Source organism: Caretta caretta, chromosome 17 (genome assembly GCF_965140235.1).
Source record: "Caretta caretta isolate rCarCar2 chromosome 17, rCarCar1.hap1, whole genome shotgun sequence".
Classification (NCBI taxonomy): Eukaryota; Metazoa; Chordata; order Testudines; family Cheloniidae; genus Caretta; species Caretta caretta.
Window position 1 is genome coordinate 22,261,444 of NC_134222.1, and position 18,032 is coordinate 22,279,475.

The 18,032-nt window shown below is 46.2% G+C and overlaps 1 protein-coding gene across 4 annotated transcripts in view; it reads left to right on the plus strand.

Moving 5' to 3' along the window:
* The first annotated feature begins 219 nt into the window (after positions 1-219).
* HIP1 (huntingtin interacting protein 1) overlaps positions 220-18,032 on the plus strand; it is a 156,564-nt gene continuing 138,751 nt past the window's right edge. For 2 of the 4 annotated variants that reach the window (XM_075120836.1, XM_075120837.1), the window contains exon 1: positions 8,635-8,721. In XM_075120836.1, coding sequence (XP_074976937.1) covers positions 8,650-8,721 — 72 coding nt within the window. In that variant the 5' untranslated portion in view covers positions 8,635-8,649. Of the gene's footprint in view, positions 403-8,634; positions 8,722-18,032 lie in introns of those variants that run through there. The other 2 variants (XM_048823731.2, XM_048823733.2) reach the window with 2 other exon arrangements.

The window sequence follows — 18,032 nt, forward strand, 5'->3', positions numbered from 1 at the left end:
GTGGAGTAGCAGCTGCCTAGACCTGTGAGCACGGAGTAGGCTCGGTAAGGGGCGGGACCGTGGGGCTCCGGACGGGTCCCACTGGGAGTTCAGTTCGAGTAGCATTCGCACTGGCCAATGAGAGGCGGCAGAACCGGGGGGGGCGGAAGGCGGCTCCCGGCGGGGGGTGTGGCTGCCGTGTGAGCGGCAGGGGCGGGGGCCAATGCCGTGGGGAGTGGGTCCCGCTAGCGGCGGGTAGCGGCTGCGGGGCGCGCGGCCGGCGGGCCGGGGCGAGCCGGGATGGACCGGGTGAGCAGCTCCATGAAGCAGGTGCCCAACCCGCTGCCCAAGGTGCTGAGCCGCCGCGGGGGCGGCGGGGGCGGCGGCCTGGAGGCGGAGCGCGAGGGCTTCGAGCGCAGTCAGGTAGCGTAGGTGGGGCCGGGGCGGGGCGGGGGGGTGTTGTGGGGGTGAAGGGCTGGTTGAGGGGAGGGGCGTTGAGGGGGCCGGTGGAGGGGTGAGGATGTTGGAGGGCTGGGGGACAAGGGGAGGTGGTGTTGAGGAGTGGGGACATGGGGGGCGGGATGAGGAGTGCGGGATGAGGAGTGGGGACATGGGGGGCGGGATGAGGAGTGCGGGATGAGGAGTGGGGACATGGGGGGGGATGAGGAGTGCGGGATGAGGAGTGGGGACATGGGGGGGGATGAGGAGTGCGGGATGAGGAGTGGGGACATTGGGGGGGATGAGGAGTGGGGACATTGGGGGGCTGGGGGGGATGAGGAGTGGGGACATTGGGGGGGATGAGGAGTGGGGACATTGGGGGGCTGGGGGGGATGAGGAGTGGGGACATGGGGGGGGATGAGGAGTGGGGACATGGGGGGGGATGAGGAGTGCGGGATGAGGAGTGGGGACATTGGGGGGGGATGAGGAGTGCGGGATGAGGAGTGGGGACATTGGGGGGGATGAGGAGTGCGGGATGAGGAGTGGAGACATTGGGGGGGATGAGGAGTGCGGGATGAGGAGTGGAGACATTGGGGGGGATGAGGAGTACGGGGTGAGGAGTGGGGACATTGGGGGGGGATGAGGAGTACGGGATGAGGAGTGGGGACATTGGGGGGGGATGAGGAGTACGGGATGAGGAGTGGGGACATTGGGGGGGGATGAGGAGTACAGGATGAGGAGTGGGGACATTGGGGGGGATGAGGAGTGCGGGGTGAGGAGTGGGGACATTGGGGGGGGATGAGGAGTGGGGACATTGGGGGGGATGAGGAGTGCGGGGTGAGGAGTGGGGACATTGGGGGGCTGGGAGGGGCATGGGGAGGGATGCTCTGGCCCGGGCAATACCAAGATACCCAGTTCCTGCAAGGGCCAGGGGGATGAGATGCCAGAGGGCAGAGAAGCCAAGACACAGACATGACTAGTTTGGGAATCCAGCCCCAAATACTTGTCCCCTTCCCAATCTGTCTGTCCATCCATCTAGGTGCCTTCTCTACCTGCAGTCGCTGCTGCTAACCAGCTGCTTTTATTCATATGCACTGAGAGGGCACCATGCCTTTGCCTGGAAGAGCCTGATCTAAATTAGATAGATGAAGCAAAGGGAGGGGTAGGGGAAGAAGCAGTGAGGCCCAGATGTATAAAAGTATTGTTCCGTCACGCAGAGAGTGAATTATCTACCTGCTGATATTTTTAAGCATGCACTGAGATGGGGCAGAAGCTGAAAGTCTGAAACTGTAGCTCAGATGTGAGAGGCACAAGTTTGGGAGAAGAGATGATTTTTGACAGACAGACACAAGAACAGCAACTAGAGTCCACAGTTGTTGCAGTGTGTCAGAGCAATGAGAAACAGAAGGCAGCCTCCTTACCCTGGTTTCCCCTTCATTGTGAGAAGTTGCTCAAGTTAGGGGAGTAAGTGAAGGAAGCCAAGATTAGCCCTTGGTCTATGCTACATAGGACTAGCTTGTGCAGGCAGATCTTATTGGTCAAAAGATTTCAGATTCTCAGGAGTTTTCTTTACAATTAGATGTTTCAAAAGTTGTAGCTGAATGGACACTACAGTGGTGGGTAAAATAGTGGCAGCCAGGATGAAAATATGTTTCTATAGGTCTTGTAAAGATGAGTGTAATGTCCTTTAAAAGGAGAGATTCCTATCTTACAATTAACTCCAAATGCATATGCCTCACTGGTAATGCACACCAAGGTACACTCTCACATTTCACCTGTATCATTACATTGGTTTCCAGAGCAATCCCAGATAGGCTTTAGATGTCCCTTAGCCTTCAAGGCTCCTAGCTCTCATATAATGGCCTGTTTAATGGAATCAGTGATGCTTTTGGTTCTGAACCTTCCCCGTTGCTTTGAAGCGCTTATTTCGGTAGCTGTTCCACTATGCAGTAAGAAAAGGCGTACTTGTGGCACCTTAGAGACTAACAAATTTATTTGAGCATAAGCTTTCGTGAGCTGCAGCTCACTTCATCGGATGCTGTAGCTCACGAAAGCTTATGCTCAAATAAATTTGTTCGTTTCTAAGGTGCCACAAGTACTCCTTTTCTTTTTGTGAATACAGACTAACACGGCTGCTACTCTGAAAACTATGCAGTAGGATTTATTATATGCCTGTTGCTTTGAAATGTCTTATACCTTTAGATTTGTGCAATTCACTAATATTCTAAAAGAAAACTCCACCCTAGTTATCCTTGTAGGGGCTTTTTTTTTTTTTTTTTTTTTTTTGCAGTGTGCACTTTGTTTTGTATAGACTAGAGGGTCTTGTGTTGGCTTAAATAGCATTGTACCCCCATATAGGCAATGCCAAAATGCTAGCAGATTGTTATTATCTATGTAGCTCTGTAATTATGTATGTTAATATACATAAGTAACAATGTCCCTGCCCTTCAGCCTAAAGTCACAAGAAAGTACAACACATAACCAGCACAGAGTGGCATGTGGTCTTTGTAGCTGTAATGCTTCTTGGTACAGGCAGGTTTTTCAGAAGGTTTTCTGGAAGAGAAGAGGCAGAAGACCTGGATGCTAATTGGGAGGCTGCAAGAAGGCGCAGACTCGGAAGCAGCGGAAAGTGATGGAGGGATCAGTTGGGAGAGATGCTTGGCCAGCCCAAAGGGGGTATGTAGCAGGAGAGGAGAGCAGAGTGCTGCAACTGATGTAAAGTAGGAACTTTGGGGAAGCTTCTGTATTGCTCTGCTCTTTGTGGAGTCATCTGCACCAGTGCAAACTGCTACCATTTTGATCTAATAGCATTTTATACCCACTTTGCACTCACTGGTGTAAATGACTGCACAAAGGGCAGGGCAACAGAGAATCTGTGGGGAATAAGGTAAAGCCAAGGGAGAGTTTTGAAAAAGGAATGGAGGTAGTGCAGGCAGGGGATTGGGATCGCTGGTCAGAACAGTAGAAGAGGAGGGGATCTGGCCAACAGTATTATTTGTGTTATTGTTGTGCCTAGGAGCACCAGTCGTGAACCAGGACCCCAGTGTGCTAGGTGCTGTACAAACACAGAACAAAAAGACGGCTTCTACCCCTGAGAGCTTACAGTTTAAGTATAGGATGAGACACCAGATGGATAGACAGACCGGGGGGGGGGGAGTGCAAGGAAACAATGGACAATATTGATCAGTGTGGTAGGCTGTGGTTTCAGCGAACAAGCAGCCTAACAGTGGTCAAAAACTGACTGTGAAAGGATGGGGTAGAGGGTGAGACCACAGAAAAGGCGATAGTGGTTGAGGTGGGAAACAACCAGAGTATGGGTTAATGTCCTGATGATAGACACATAGAGTAAGGCTTAGTTTTGGGTTTATGAGGTTTTGAGTAAGGACTCCTGTTCTATTGGAAGCTACCTAGAAAAAATACTTAAAGCCCTAAATTTGGAACCGGGACTAACCTTGCAATCTAAGAGGTCCCAAAGGGGATTGAGTGCAATCATCACTCGAGACAGTGTCTCCAGTGTGATCCAGAGCCTGCAGAAAACAGTGAAGCCTATTTATTTCAGATTTGGAGGCCTTTATTCCAACTAATAAAGAGCAGCAAATTCTGTGTTTCACTAAATGGCCCCACTCTGCCAAGGCTAATGAGATCCTTTCAGCAAATATGTACTACAAGTATTCCCTTGAGAGCCCCTTCTTCGCCACAGAAAGTGAACATTACCAGATGGGTAGTGGTGCTAATACTTATATGTTAGTGCAGATAGCAAAGCGTCAGAAGATGGTAATTTGTGCCATCAACAACAAAAGTCTGTGCAAAACTTGGAACATCTGTATAACCTGAGTTTCATTTTCTTGAGGATATTATAAGTTCTAATGGAAGGACACAATATGTGAACATCATGGTCTCAAGTACAAGCTAGCAAGGTCCAGAAAGCTGGTTATAGGGACCAAATTATTCAACATTTGTTTCTAAGCAAGTACGTATCAGCACCCAGCAAGATGCTGTCTCTTTTCCTGTTCTTAGTTGATCTTTCCAAATCTTTTGGTAGCTGGAAACCTCAGGGCACTGTGTTGAAGACTCTTTAACTCCATCACAGGATACATGATCCCATTCCAGTTTATGGTGAAGTCTCTGAAATATGCCAAGGCGACTAGAAGTTAACTATGATTTTTCCAAACACTGGTTATTCAACACTTTTCTGATCTGTGCTTCCAAATTTTGCATAGAACCTGGTATGCATTTATTTGAAATAGTGATTATTTTTTTAATACAAAGGTTTCATCTGATTCCCAAGACCTTTATAAAATCAGGGTTTACCTGTATTTCTGTATCCTCAGCCCACTCCCAGTGTACCTCAGTATCTGCCTGGTCTTCTGGCAGCAGAACATTCATGAAGAGGAATGTCCCATACCAGAGGAGTATCCCAAGTGGAAAAAGCATGTCAAAATGGTTATGCTGTCCTGTTGGATGACTGACATCTGTTTCTTGTCATGACCCATCCTATGTGGTGTGAGATCGAATATTATGAGAATGTTTCATTAGATGCTACACAAGGATCCTGAATTTAATAGTTTTTCCTCTGACAAAGCTAATTTGTTGCTTTTGGGCCAGATGTCAATGAACCTTGCAGAAGCGCTGTCTCCGTTTTCCTGGCCTGGGTAGGTGAGTTCCTCAGGTTGCTTTGTGGCACAAACATAAAGATAGATCCAAATAACTTTATACTGTTTCAGTGTGTGTATGCCAACTCTTGATGGACTTCCTGCTGGATGAAAGAACCTCTACTAGCACAGCTGAGATTAGACTGCCTGCTGTTGCTTTTTACATACCCATAATGGCTCTGCTTTTCTTCAGCCATCAACACAGATGGTTTTTAACGGAAAAGCTGAGCAGTAGAGACATCGAGATCCTATAGATCCTGCTGTTTTACAGATACAAAACCAGATAGAAGTTTATAATTGCATGTGGATGTGAGGGCTTTTAAAATGACTGCCTAGGTTAACGTCTGTATTTCACTTATTTGGATCTGCTAGTGCTTGTTGCAGAAGCTGAAATGGAACAAATCTTAAGAGCTGAGCAACAACACTGGCTGAGGGGATGGAACCAACAAAAAAAATAATGAATCATGACATATGTTGTTACTTGTGTTTCCTATAGCATTTAATTCAGTCTGACATCTGTATCCTTTGGAAATGATTCTTTCGCTGTCAAGGAGTCTGCTACAGTAGTAACTATTCTGGACGAACCTTTAAAATGCTTGTCAGGGTTAAAGCTCTAGAGGCAAGGTTTGAAGCTGAAGGTCTGGAATCTACTTGGTTAGGTTAGGCATAGCACTGCAATCTAATCCACTTTGATTTCCCATCTCCCTTCCATTGTATTTGACCGCAGGGGATGCAGTTGTGATGCTGGGGACAGAGAAGTGATTCATGCTCTGTACTAACTGAATTTTTGCCTAACAAACTAGCAGAGACAAGATGTTCAGCTCTTGGATAAGCCAAATATTTAACAAAAAAAGAGAGAGTGAGACTGGAAGAAGGATGCATGTGTGGTGAGTAAGATGCATGCAGATGGTGTTACATTCTGAGATATACCACAGAGCAATAAAGGATCACGGAAAACTCCAGGTGCTTCTCTCAGGATAGTACCAATTACTCTCAAAGAAAAATGGATACAAGGAGATAATGTAAGTGAGGAGGGGGAAATGTGCACTCAGAATAGCAACTTCACTTGACAGAGCAGCGTCAAAACATGGTCTGCTTTTTTCCTACATTTAAATGATCTGTCCTGTAAAGCAGTGGTTTCCTGAAGGATTTGTTTTCTGTTACAGGAGCACTGCATTTCTACACAGACTGTTTAAACCTCAGCACACCACTCTAATCACAAAAGCCTTGTCTACACTGATGTTTGCAGTGTTCTTCAGCTGTGTTAGTCCCAGGATATGAGAGACACAGGAAAAGCTATTATCTCACCCACCTTGTTTCTTTTGTCTACATGGGAGCATTGAGGCACTTACAGTTGGAAAGATATGCTATGTATCAAAGACACAATGTATTTGCCCCTGGGAGCTGTGCAGGGCATTGTAGGGTAACAATCCCTGCAATACTTGCTGCGAGTATTGTGTATGGACATGGTGTCCCATACCCACCCAATGCATGATATGGATACATTGCACTTTTGTCACTTGCACCAGTTCAGACACACCAATGAACGTTCCAGTAGCGCAGCTGTCTAGTGTAGACAAGCCTGCTGAGGAGAAGCAGGCTCCTAGGCTTTGTTCACACTACACTCACATTCTTAAGATTTCCTTCTCTGTATCACAACCATGGGAAACTTTAGGAAAATACAGCTAATGTAGGCAGAGCCTTACTCACATAATTCAGGTTGGCCCTTTAAACACAAGCATGCTACAAGCCCCTGGTGAAATAAGGGCAGACACCCACTCCCAGTTCTTCTTTCTGTCTAGCCTTAATACCAGGGTGGTTTATTCAAGTAGGGAAGGAAGCGGTGGGGAAAGATACTACTTCCCCAAGACAAGCCTTCCTCCAGAAATCTGGAAAGTGGGATTTCAGGTCTTCCGTCAGAATATATAGGAAAGGCACTGAATAGTAGAGGGAGAGACAGAGTGGATTGTAAGCTGTTTGGGACAGGGACCTCTTTTTGTTCTGTGGATGTGCAATGCAGTGCCCAGCACGGCGGGGTCCTCATCCGTAACTAGAGCTCCTAGGCTCTACCGCAGTACAAACAACAATGATCAGCACTAATGGCTGTTGACAATTTTGGATGAGACACAAATCTAGAAGACCTTCACTTAGCTTGTGGACCACCATTGGGCTTGATTCACTGTTGCCCTGCACCATGTTTATGCTGGTGCACTGTGATTGTAAAATGCTGCCAAATCGGACAGTAGAGTTTTACTCCCCCTGTGCACTCACTGTGCATTGGTGCAAATCAGTGCACAAGACACAGGACAATGGTGAACTGGGCCCGCAGACCGAAAGCTCTGCTGAGAAGTGAGGAGTTTTTCTGGGTTGTAAAGTAGCTACTATTGCATATGTAATCACTAGAGTCTGTTTACTTTAAGAGAAAATTGGCTAGCAAATTACATCTGACCCTACATGAATTTCAGGAGTCCAGTCAGCCATCAGTAATGCATCTCCAGGCTAGAAGTACAGTTGAATCCCTGGATATGGCCTGATCCACACTTAAAGCTCATGAAAGCTTATGCTTAAATAAATTTGTTAGTCTCTAAGGTGCAACAAGTACTCCTTTTCTTTTGACGTAAAAGTTAGTTTGACATAGCTACAATGGTCGGGGGTGTGAAAAATTCACACCTCAGGGCACCATAGTTAAGCCAGCCTAACCCCACTGTAGATGTGCTGTGTTGACCTAGATACCACCGCTTGGAGAGGTGGATTATCAACAGCAACAGAAAACCCCGCTCCAGCGCTGTAGAAAGCATCTGCACAATGGCTCTACTTCGGCACAACAGCAGTACCATAGCTGCGCAGCTGGAGCCCCCATAGTGCCGACGTGCCCTTTGTCTGCACTGCGGGCAGGAGGCGTGACTGTAGCTTCCGCTAGATCAAAGATAGCTTGAGTAACAATAACCGGGTAGCCACAACAGCTTGTGTGGTGGTACAGCCTAGCTGCTGCAATATGTTCTTGGGTACTATTGTACTTTGGTAGACCAAAGCTAGCTCAGGTATGTCTACAGGTGCTGCAATCGCACCACCTGATTGCAGTGTAGACACAACCTTAAAGTTTTAATTTCCATTTAGAAGACATACTGAAGTGCATTTTCTCTGTCCCTGTCCTGTTTCTCTCTTTACAGTGTATTGTTTGACTGCTGTCCCCCTGGGATCCTTGAGAAGACAAGATGTGCCTCTCATAAGGCTATCCCTCACTGAGCAGAATCATGTAAACAAATGTTTATGGCCCTTAGACTGTAAGGTCTTTGTGACGAGGACTTATTGGTTGGCTCAGTTCACATGTTGTACATCACTTTGTGCACTTATGACAATACATAAATAATGATATATTGTATCAAATGTCAATCTGGCATCTGGTTTATGAAAGAGGGAGCGGACATGCATACAACATTAACTGCTGGGACAGGAGTTTAATATGCCCATCTTGCAACATAATTCATTTTACAAGGAATGTAAGAGAGAAGATGTCTTTTGGTGTGATCCTTGGAGAACACAGAGTAAGAACATATTGTTGGCTGGAACTGGAGTGAGGATGAAGAACTGTTGTTCCTGTAGAGGGAGCCTGCTTTGTCATTGTAAGAGCTTTTGTGCTCTGAAGGTGAATGTAAGTTGCACTGGATAGGGGAACTTGGAGACAGAGGGCTGTATCTTTGAGATGCTCTTAGATGAACAGGAGATTATACTATGGATTTGCTTTTTATGTCTTTTCTTTTTGCTCTATATTCTGTTCTATATAGGTTCTCATACCACTCTTCTCAGCATAGTGTTTGTGCACCTTCTAGTCGTGCATGACTAATATCCGTCCTATGTGGTTTATTCTTTTGCTGAGTGTTTGTGAAAGTGGGCCATTGCCAGTGCTTGGTTAAGGCCAAGAAGGGGTGTTCAGTATCTGTGTCCATTTTGGTTTGGGGATATCTTCTCAGAGTGCCAACAGCCCATGTTTTTTTGTCTTTGTGGAGGGAAGGAGGGCTGGTACCTTTGTTAGTCAATGGACTGAGATCAGTAGCTTGCTTCAACATTGTCACTCAACAGTCATTGGATGGTGGTAGCATTTGGTGCTACTGATGTGCACATGGTTCATGTTGGTGATGGAGAGGTGGAAGCCAAGTATCCCCTTTCCTGTCTCCTGAACCATCCAGTCCTTGCTGATTCTTTTTAAGTGAAAACAGCATAGACTGAAGGACTAGAAAGTGTAAGTGCTTTGTTTTTTGTTTTAAGTCTATGGATCGCTTTAAACACACACTGACACAACTGCAATGCATAGAAGTAGCATCATTGCTGATTGGCTAGCTCAGGTATCTGGAGAGCTTCACCTGGTCTAAGCTATGAATTCTCCTTTAGAGACCCAGAATTATTCCTCTACCAGGAGCAACTCTGTTTCAGAGCCTGCAGCAGAGAAACCTCTTCCTGTTCTACAGTTCAGAGGATGTGGGCCTTTGGAGTCCCAGAGAGGGATGTGGTGTGGATTAGGCTCTTTGGGGAGATAATCCATTTGGCTGAAACTCTTGGTAGAAAATAGGTCCTTAAAAATGGTCGCCTCCTAACCTCGTATCCGGGTCCCTTCCAATGCTTCTCTCTCTACAATCATTAACTCTCTGTACAGCTAGGACACTCGTCCAGGATGTGGCTGTGCCGCCTCCTCCCTCTCTCTGGGTCCCCCCTGCCTTCCCATTTCTCTTACCAGCTCTCTCCATCCCTCTTCTTAAATCTCTGCACTGGCTTTTGCTCTTCTTTCACATGAAGTTGGTACATTTCCTTGCTCCCTCCCTGACTGCTGTCCTCTCCTGCTACACACCCACAGCACTCCCTTTGGTCAGACCAAGGTTCTCTCCCAGCAACTCCCTTTGTCACTTTCAGGCACTCCCATATCTCTGCCTTCATTCAGGCTGCCTTCATATATTTCAAGCACATTATAGCTGGATAGCCACTGTCAGGGTTCTGTTGCAAAAACCAACATTGAATGTTAAACCACTTTGCTAATAGAATAGGGGTGGGCAAACTATGGCCCACAGACCATTTTAAGCTGGGCTGCAAGCTCCCACTGGGGAGCAGGGTCTGGAGCTTGCCTCTGCTCTGGTGCTCCAGCTGGGGTGCTGGGCTGGGGGTGCTGCACCACGTGCCTTGGCCCCACTCCGACACTCCAGCGAGGGCACTGGGTCAGGGGCCACACCACACAGCTTGGTCCCACTCCAACACTCTAGCCAGGGCGCTGGGTTGCGGGCCGCACCACGCAGCTTGGTCCCACTTCAGCGCTCCAGCCGGGGCAGTGGCTCGGGAGGTCCAGATCACATGGCTCGGCCCCGTTCCAGCTTAGGTGCTGGGTCGGCTCCTGGAAGCCGAGGCATGGCCCCGCTCCCACTCCTGTGCACTCCAATGGCCCCCTCCAGCTCTCCAATGGGAGCTGCAGGGGTGGTGCCTGCGGATGGGGCAGCATGCAGCGCTGCCTGGCCATGCCTCCACGTAGGAGCTGGAGAAGGGACATGCCACTGCTTCCGGGAGCTGCTCGGAGCCTGCACCCTTGAGCCTCTCCCCACACCCCTGCCCCAGCCCTGATCCCCTTCCCACTCTCCAAACCCTGTTGATACCAGCCCAGAGCACCCTCTTGCACCCCAAACCTCTCATCTCCAGCCCCACCCCAGAGCCTGCACCCCTTCCTGCACCCCAGCCCTGATCTCTCTCCTGCCCTCTGAACCCCTCAGTCCCAGCCCAGAGAACCCTCCTACACCCCAAACTCTTCATCCCCTCCCACACCCCAACCCCAATTTTGTGAGCATTCACGGTCCGCCATACAATTTCTATTCCCCAATGTGGCCCTCAGGCCAAAAAGTTTGCCCACCCCAGTAATAGAATGTAAGAACTGATGGTAGCAGGTGGGTCACGGCTCTCTGCTGAAAGGGCATTGAGCACATTTGGGGCAGTTTAATTTTAAGTCAGTGCCTCTTGCTCCCCAGCCTGGCTGCCAAGCTTTAAATGCAGTGAGGCCTCTGAAGTTTCCATTTCACTGATAGGTAAACCCACTCCTGAATGTTCCCCTTTTCTAGTGAATGTCCAATTTCAAAGATCCATCTTCCTCCACTGCCTGCTGACTGAGCTAGGGGAGAAAGGCGGAAATTTCTCTATAGTGTAGTGGGGTTGGCACAGTGTACAAAACTCAAATGGAAATACTGTCTTCATTCCGAAAGGCCACATTATGCCATCCTTACTCACGCTGAGTAGTACATGTTTGCCCATGGATTTCAGTGGAACTAGTGAGTAGTAAATGGAGGTGAGGGGGGAGAATGTACCCCATAACCATCAATATGTGTATATGTGTGCATCTCACTGATGTGTCCTCCCAGTCCAGCTTTCGCACCATGCAGTTAATGGGCTACATTAAGAGAAAACTTGCACTCAAAAATCTGATTTGGAATCTCCCTATTTCAAGGTACATGTGAACTTGAAAACTATCCAGGCAAAAAGATTTGCAAGTGGATTCAGGTACCATGCCTACCCCTGAGTCCTTCTACCAGCATCTCCAGTTTTTCAGTAAAATTTCCCTATATTTTAAAAACGTTTTTCTCTCCTCTAGTGCTGTGCAAAAGACCCTCACAAACAGCATAAACAGACTGACTACACTGGAGAAAGTGGGAAACTGACTAGATACAAAGTGATATCAAATGCACTACATAAACTGAATAAAAAGGGAATATTTGTGATTAATAAGTATTAATAATCGAAGGTGTTACTTATAATCACAGAAGAAAATCTTATGAAGTGTGATTTCTAACTTGGTGGTGTGACTTTAATTTCTTCAGTAAAAAACAACTTGAAAGCAGCTCACTGCAAAGCACAATAGCTGGAGAGTGCTATCCCTGGTTGCCTTTGCAGCCCAAAACAATAATATTTAATAAAATACTGTACTGGGGAGATTACTGTTTCCCCTGCCCCTCTTCTTTCTTGTCTCATGTGCATAATGGGCCAAGTTGTCTTCCCACTTGGCCCCTGAGAGGCCTTGTTAATTGGAATGGACTTGCGTGGAAGAGGTAAATTGGCACAAAATGTGCCCAGTCACAGGCATGATGGGAAATACTGGTTTTCTGCTGGCAGAACATTTTAAACCCTGTTCTTTTCTCAGTGGTTCAGATGCTGTAGCCACCCGTCAGTTTGGCTAAGAACATAAACTCTTACCCAGCACATGAGGCTCCTTTTAAAGTGCCAGAGTGTTACTATATATAACCTTTGCGAGCAGATATTTAAAGAATCATGTTGCCACTTGCAGAGAACGGGAAAAAATAGCTCTTGTCTGTGGAAAGTGACAAATTAAGCCAGATGAACCCATCCTAAGGGAGTAGGTGATACAGTGGATGAGTTCACTTTGGAACTCGCTTTTCATCTTTGGAAAAATGAGCTCTTAGGATCTGGAGGCTGAATGCCCTCAATTTCCAGTGACTTAAATAGGAATTGAGGGTGCTTAGCACCTAACAGGATTGGAATTATAGTTGATAACTAGTGAACATGAGTCATCTGGTCTGTTTTGAGTCCCTGTTCGAGGTTTATTTATATCCCAATGGTTTCACTAACGTGAATGAAAATATTTTAATTCTTAACAATTTACTGTAACATGTAGCTCCTTCCCCTTTTCCTGTGCTTTTGGGTGGTGGCCACTGTTATATATATATATATATATATGCAGATATCGCAATGAATTTTTTACATAATGATGCACTCTGGAAACTAACACGTGCTGTGAAAAACATGAGTCTGATCCTGCTCCCCCTGAAGTCAAGGGAATTTTGCCATTGACCTGTATTTTCAGGCTGTTGTTTGTTTGATTAGTGCTGCTATAGTAGGGCATGTGATGTGTCTGTATTTGAGTGAATTTCAAGCTATCTGGTAACAGGCGGAGGTCCGCTCACAGTGAATTCAGGGGTCTGCAAAATCACAGTGACCACCTGAGGCCAAGGGAAATCTGCAGTTGTTGTGAAAAAGCTTTGTCATAGAGTTCAGCAAGTGCATGTTTTAAATGAGCCTGAGGTTCTGATAAAGTAGGGATCAATATAAAACATTCTAATAGTGACCAGTTTATATTGGATGGATTCTGTATTCAAGTAAAGGATTTTCCAGTGAGGATTTCACAGGTTTATTGAAAATAGGAATTGCTTCTATTTCTTCTAAATCTTGGTAGCAATAAAGACCATTTATAATCCTCAACCTGCTTGTTGTCCATTTTTAGTGATAGTTCAGCCTTGCAAACTAGACTAAATTATTCTTCTCAAGGTCTCTCAGAAGCGGAAGATGCCTTTTGCTCTTCAGTATTTCAGCTGGGTTTGCCAAGGCTGCAGGGATTTATTGCCAGGCACAGAATGAAAAGCAATATTCAGTAGTAAAAGGAGGAGAGAGTTAAAAGATACACAGGTTTCAGTGCATCCGATGAAGTGAGCTGTAGCTCACGAAAGCTTATGCTCAAATAAATTGGTTAGTCTCTAAGGTGCCACAAGTACTCCTTTTCTTTTTTTTAAAAGATACACATTGATTCTAGTGAGTGCATCAGCCACAAAGGATGTGATGTGCCTGGTCACTGGGAGCCCAGGATGAGAGGGAACTACAGGTAGTTTTTATATAGGAAATAAACAGTTTCCCTTCTTTCCTGATCAACCTGTATCAACGATGCTTGTCACAAGCTTTGCTCTTCCTCTGCGTGACTGCTGTCAATTGTATCTGCCTATGGAGTGTCCCTTCCCCCACCACACCTGGACTCATGCAGGAATGAGATTGTGCCCCACAGCTAAGTTGCCTGCTGATCTGAGCATTTTAGCATCTCATTGGAGCCAGAGCAAGAACAATGTCAGATAAAAACAAACCTTCAGTGAAGGAGAGTCTGCTAGAATTCAGGTAGCTTATTTTGACTGTTGTGGAACTGGAAACGGCCATCTGTATGTTCTCTCCAGTGCAGATGGTTGAAAAGACACTGCAAAATATGCTGTGAGGTACTTTAACAGCGATAGCTAAAGCAAACACATTTGGGACATTTAGTCCTTAACCTTTGACTTTTCAGATAGTCTCTGGGCAGTTCCAGGGGACACAGGTAATCAAAGGAATGGGAATTGGATGAAACTGTTATAGCATGGATACATACCTGTCTAGGAAGTCCAACAAGGAGTAATGAATGGTTCAGTGATTGGTGGAGTCCCTGAAGGTGTGCATGCAGTACTAGATATTTTCAGTACTTGAGGACAGAATTAAGAATACACCAATCAGATTCACAAATAATGCAAAACAAGGAGGACTCACAAATATGTTGGAGGAGAGTATCAAAATACTTGATAGCAGGATCACAGAGGGGAGGATATGGATGTTCTAGTGAATGTTGCCACAAAACCAGCAAATGCCCTATGGCTGTGTGGTATTGACAGGCATATCACAGACAGAACAAACTAGACAACTGTTCTGCTCAGTCCTGGCTAGGCTTCACTTGGAGCCCAAGTGTGGTTTTGGGCCCCACATTCTTTTTAAAAAGACATAAACAAAGTGGCAAAAGCTCAGAATCCGAGGGGTAGCCGTGTTAGTCTGTATCCACAAAAACAACGAGGAGTCCGGTGGCACCTTAAAAGACTAACAGATTTATTTGGGCATAAGCTTTTGTGAGTAAAAAAACTACTTCTTCAGATGCAAAAGTTCAGAGGAGAGCAATAAAATGTTTGTGAAAGAAGACGCGAGGAAAGGGCAAGGGAAGGGGACTGCAGGCTGGAGGAGATGACGGAGGTCTCTCTGCAATATAGAAAGGGGACAGGGATTAGTTCTTATTAGTCTGCTAGGACAGAACTGGAGCTAATGGGCTTAAACTGCAGGGGGGAAAACTTAGGTTGAATATTGAGAAAATCTTTAACTCTAAACAGTTCAGTGAATGGAACAAGTTTCTGAAGAGGCTCTGAAACACCATCACTGGAGAGATTCAGGGTGGAAAATGCACCCCCCTCTATGAGGGTTGGCTTTGTAAGAATGAACCAATCCCATCCCAGGGGATATCTAGGTAACGTACTCTATAAAGGTCCCTTCCAAATTAAGGGAATCTGATATTTGTATATACTCCTTTCTGAGTGTATGTATGTCCTCTGGGATCTCTTTTCCCTAATCCAGGGTTCCATGTCAACACTCCTCTGTGAGAGTTGAACCAGGCTCCTGCTGGAGCCACTCATTGCTGCTCCTTGCCAGAGCAGGTGACTCTACCCTAGGTGGTCTAGGTTGGTTCTATTAAGTCGCATTGTTTGACCCTTGGAACCGTTTCAGATTTCAGCCTCCTCTCATGTGGGTTGAAACTTCCAGGGGTTGTTCTGCTAAGTGTTAAGTTACATATTTGCACTGGTTACTCTGAGTTTCCAAGTGCAGGGGTTGGACCTATCACTGTATTTGGAACTCTTGGGAAGACAGTGTGGGCCCCTCGGGTATTGGGACCAACAGTTCTAGTGAGATGAAATGTCGTCGCAGAAGGGTATTGTGTTTCCAGTTCCTGTAGCTGTGAGTCCCTTTGTGTGTCTGAGAGGGAGTTCCTAGTGTGTAATCATGGGTTTCCTTGCACAGTTACCCAGCCAAGTCAAAACACTAATAGAGGGCAGGCACCAGGTTAGCCATTATTCAGTGGCCCGGCAGGATAAGCCCAGTGGGTGCAGTGGAGGGAGTGAGGGTGCTGTCGAGCACTGTAACCAGAGCAGCACTGCTCAGGGAGCTGTAATGTCGGTAGTATTCGTTTCCTTTATAATCCTTTTTTTTTTTTTTTAAACATGCCTTAAGGGTGTAAATTGATGTAAGGAACAATGTGTTTAGATTAGATTTTTTTCTTGCATTTGTAAATATCTGACTTTAAATATTTCAAAGATAAAGACAAGAAGAAGACACAAGTTAAAGCTGCTGTTCTATCTTTCATAGACTTTAAGGCCAGAAGGGACTATCATGATCATCTAGTCTGACCTCCTGCACATTACAGGCCACAGAACCTCATCCACCCATTCCTATAGTAGGCCCAACAACTCTGGCTGAGTTTCTGAAGTCCTCAAACCTTGATTTAGACTTCAAGTTACAGAGAATCCACCAACAGCCAGGCTATTGACCCCAACAAATTGTCAGTCTCTTGAAAGTTTTGTTACAGTCTTAGACCATGTCTACACTACCACTTGTGTCAGTATAACTGATGTCGCTCGGCGGTGTGAATAAAACACCCCCCTGAGTGACATAAGTTATACTGTCAGAAGCATTTGTGTGGACAGTGCTATGATGGCAGGAGATCTCCTGTTGAGACAGCTGCTGCCGTTCGTAAAGGTGGTTTTATTATGTCGACGGGAGAGCTCTCTCCCTCTGACACAGAGCAGCTACATGAATAATCGTACAGTGGTGCAGTTGCATGGGTACAGCCGTGCTGTTGTAAGCTCGTTAGTGTAGACATGACCTTCGCTGAAAAACCTGGTTTATTTGTCATTGAGCACTGGTTAAAGCCACGCACAATACAGTGTAGGTTTTATGCAAATTTATCTTATGCAGTTCTGCCAGTGTAACTCAGTCCTGGCTTCAAGCATCTCCTGCTGGTCCAGTCCAGTCCAGTCCCTTCTGGACTAGATTCTAATCTAGGAGTTTATACTGACTCATCACCATGGTAGGTATCTAAGACTGTGTCTACAAACTTTTCCTGACGCAAGTTATATTGGCATAAAGCTGCCGCAGTTAGTGCAAGGAGCCCTTGACTTTACGATGTTCGACTTGCAATGAATGGCACTTATGACGTTTCTCAATTGACACTCTGATTCGACTTACGACAACTGGTTTTGACTTTATGGTGCTCCATCCCGCAATGGAATGGATTGCTGTTACGAGTTACGATGCAATTTTCAGGAACCAATTGTGTTGTAAGTCCGAGGACTGCCTATATAGCGTTTGGCTCCTTGTATCAGCAACAGGCGTGCTCACTAGGAGTGCTTGTGTCATTGCACGGTGCGGTGCAGTATGGGTAGGTATCCCAGTGGGCAACCTGCCACTGCGTGGTACTGCAGAAATGAGTCACGCAGGGTGACTATGAGCAAGGGCTCAACTTCCCAGCATGCAGCTATCTCCTTTCCATAATGTCATCTATATCCAATGTTCCCTCTAATTTTTGACAGGCCGTGTGCACAAAAAATTTCTTCTGTACAAATTTTGTGCACGTGGTGTTTCGCCGTGTGCGTGGGGTTTAGGATCTGTGTGCATGCGCACACGCGCACAGCTTAGAGGGAACAGTGTCTGTCAGGGTTCCTTCCCCACTCTGAACTCTCGGGTACAGATGTGGGGACCTGCATGAAAGACCCCCTAAGCTTATTCTTACCAGCTTAGGTTAAAAACCTCCCCAAGGTACAAACTTTGCCTTGTCCTTGAACAGTATGCTGCCACCACCAAGCATTTTAAACAAAGAACAGGGAAAGAGACCACTTGGAGATGTCTTTCCCCAAAATATCCCCACAAGATATACACACCCTCTTTCCTGGGGAGGCTTGAGAATAATATCCTAACCAATTTGTTACAAAATCATCAAAGACCGAAACCCTTGGATCTTGGAACAAGGGAAAAATCAGTCAGGTTCTTAAAAGAAGGATTTTATTAAAAAAAAGAAAGGTTAAAATCAGGATGGAAAATACTTTACGGGGTATTCAGATTCTAAACACAGAGGATCCCCCTCTGGGGAAAACCTTAAAGTTACAGAAAACAGGAATAAACCTCTCTCTTAACACAGGGAAAATTCACATAAAACAAAAGATAAACTAATCCGCCTTGCCTGGCTTACCTATACTGGTTGCAATATTGGACATTTGGATTAGGATGGGTTGGAGAAGATGGATTTCTGTCTGGCCTCTCTCAGTCCCAAGAGAGAACCACCATGTAAACAAAAAGCACAACAAAAGCCTCCCCCCACTCCAA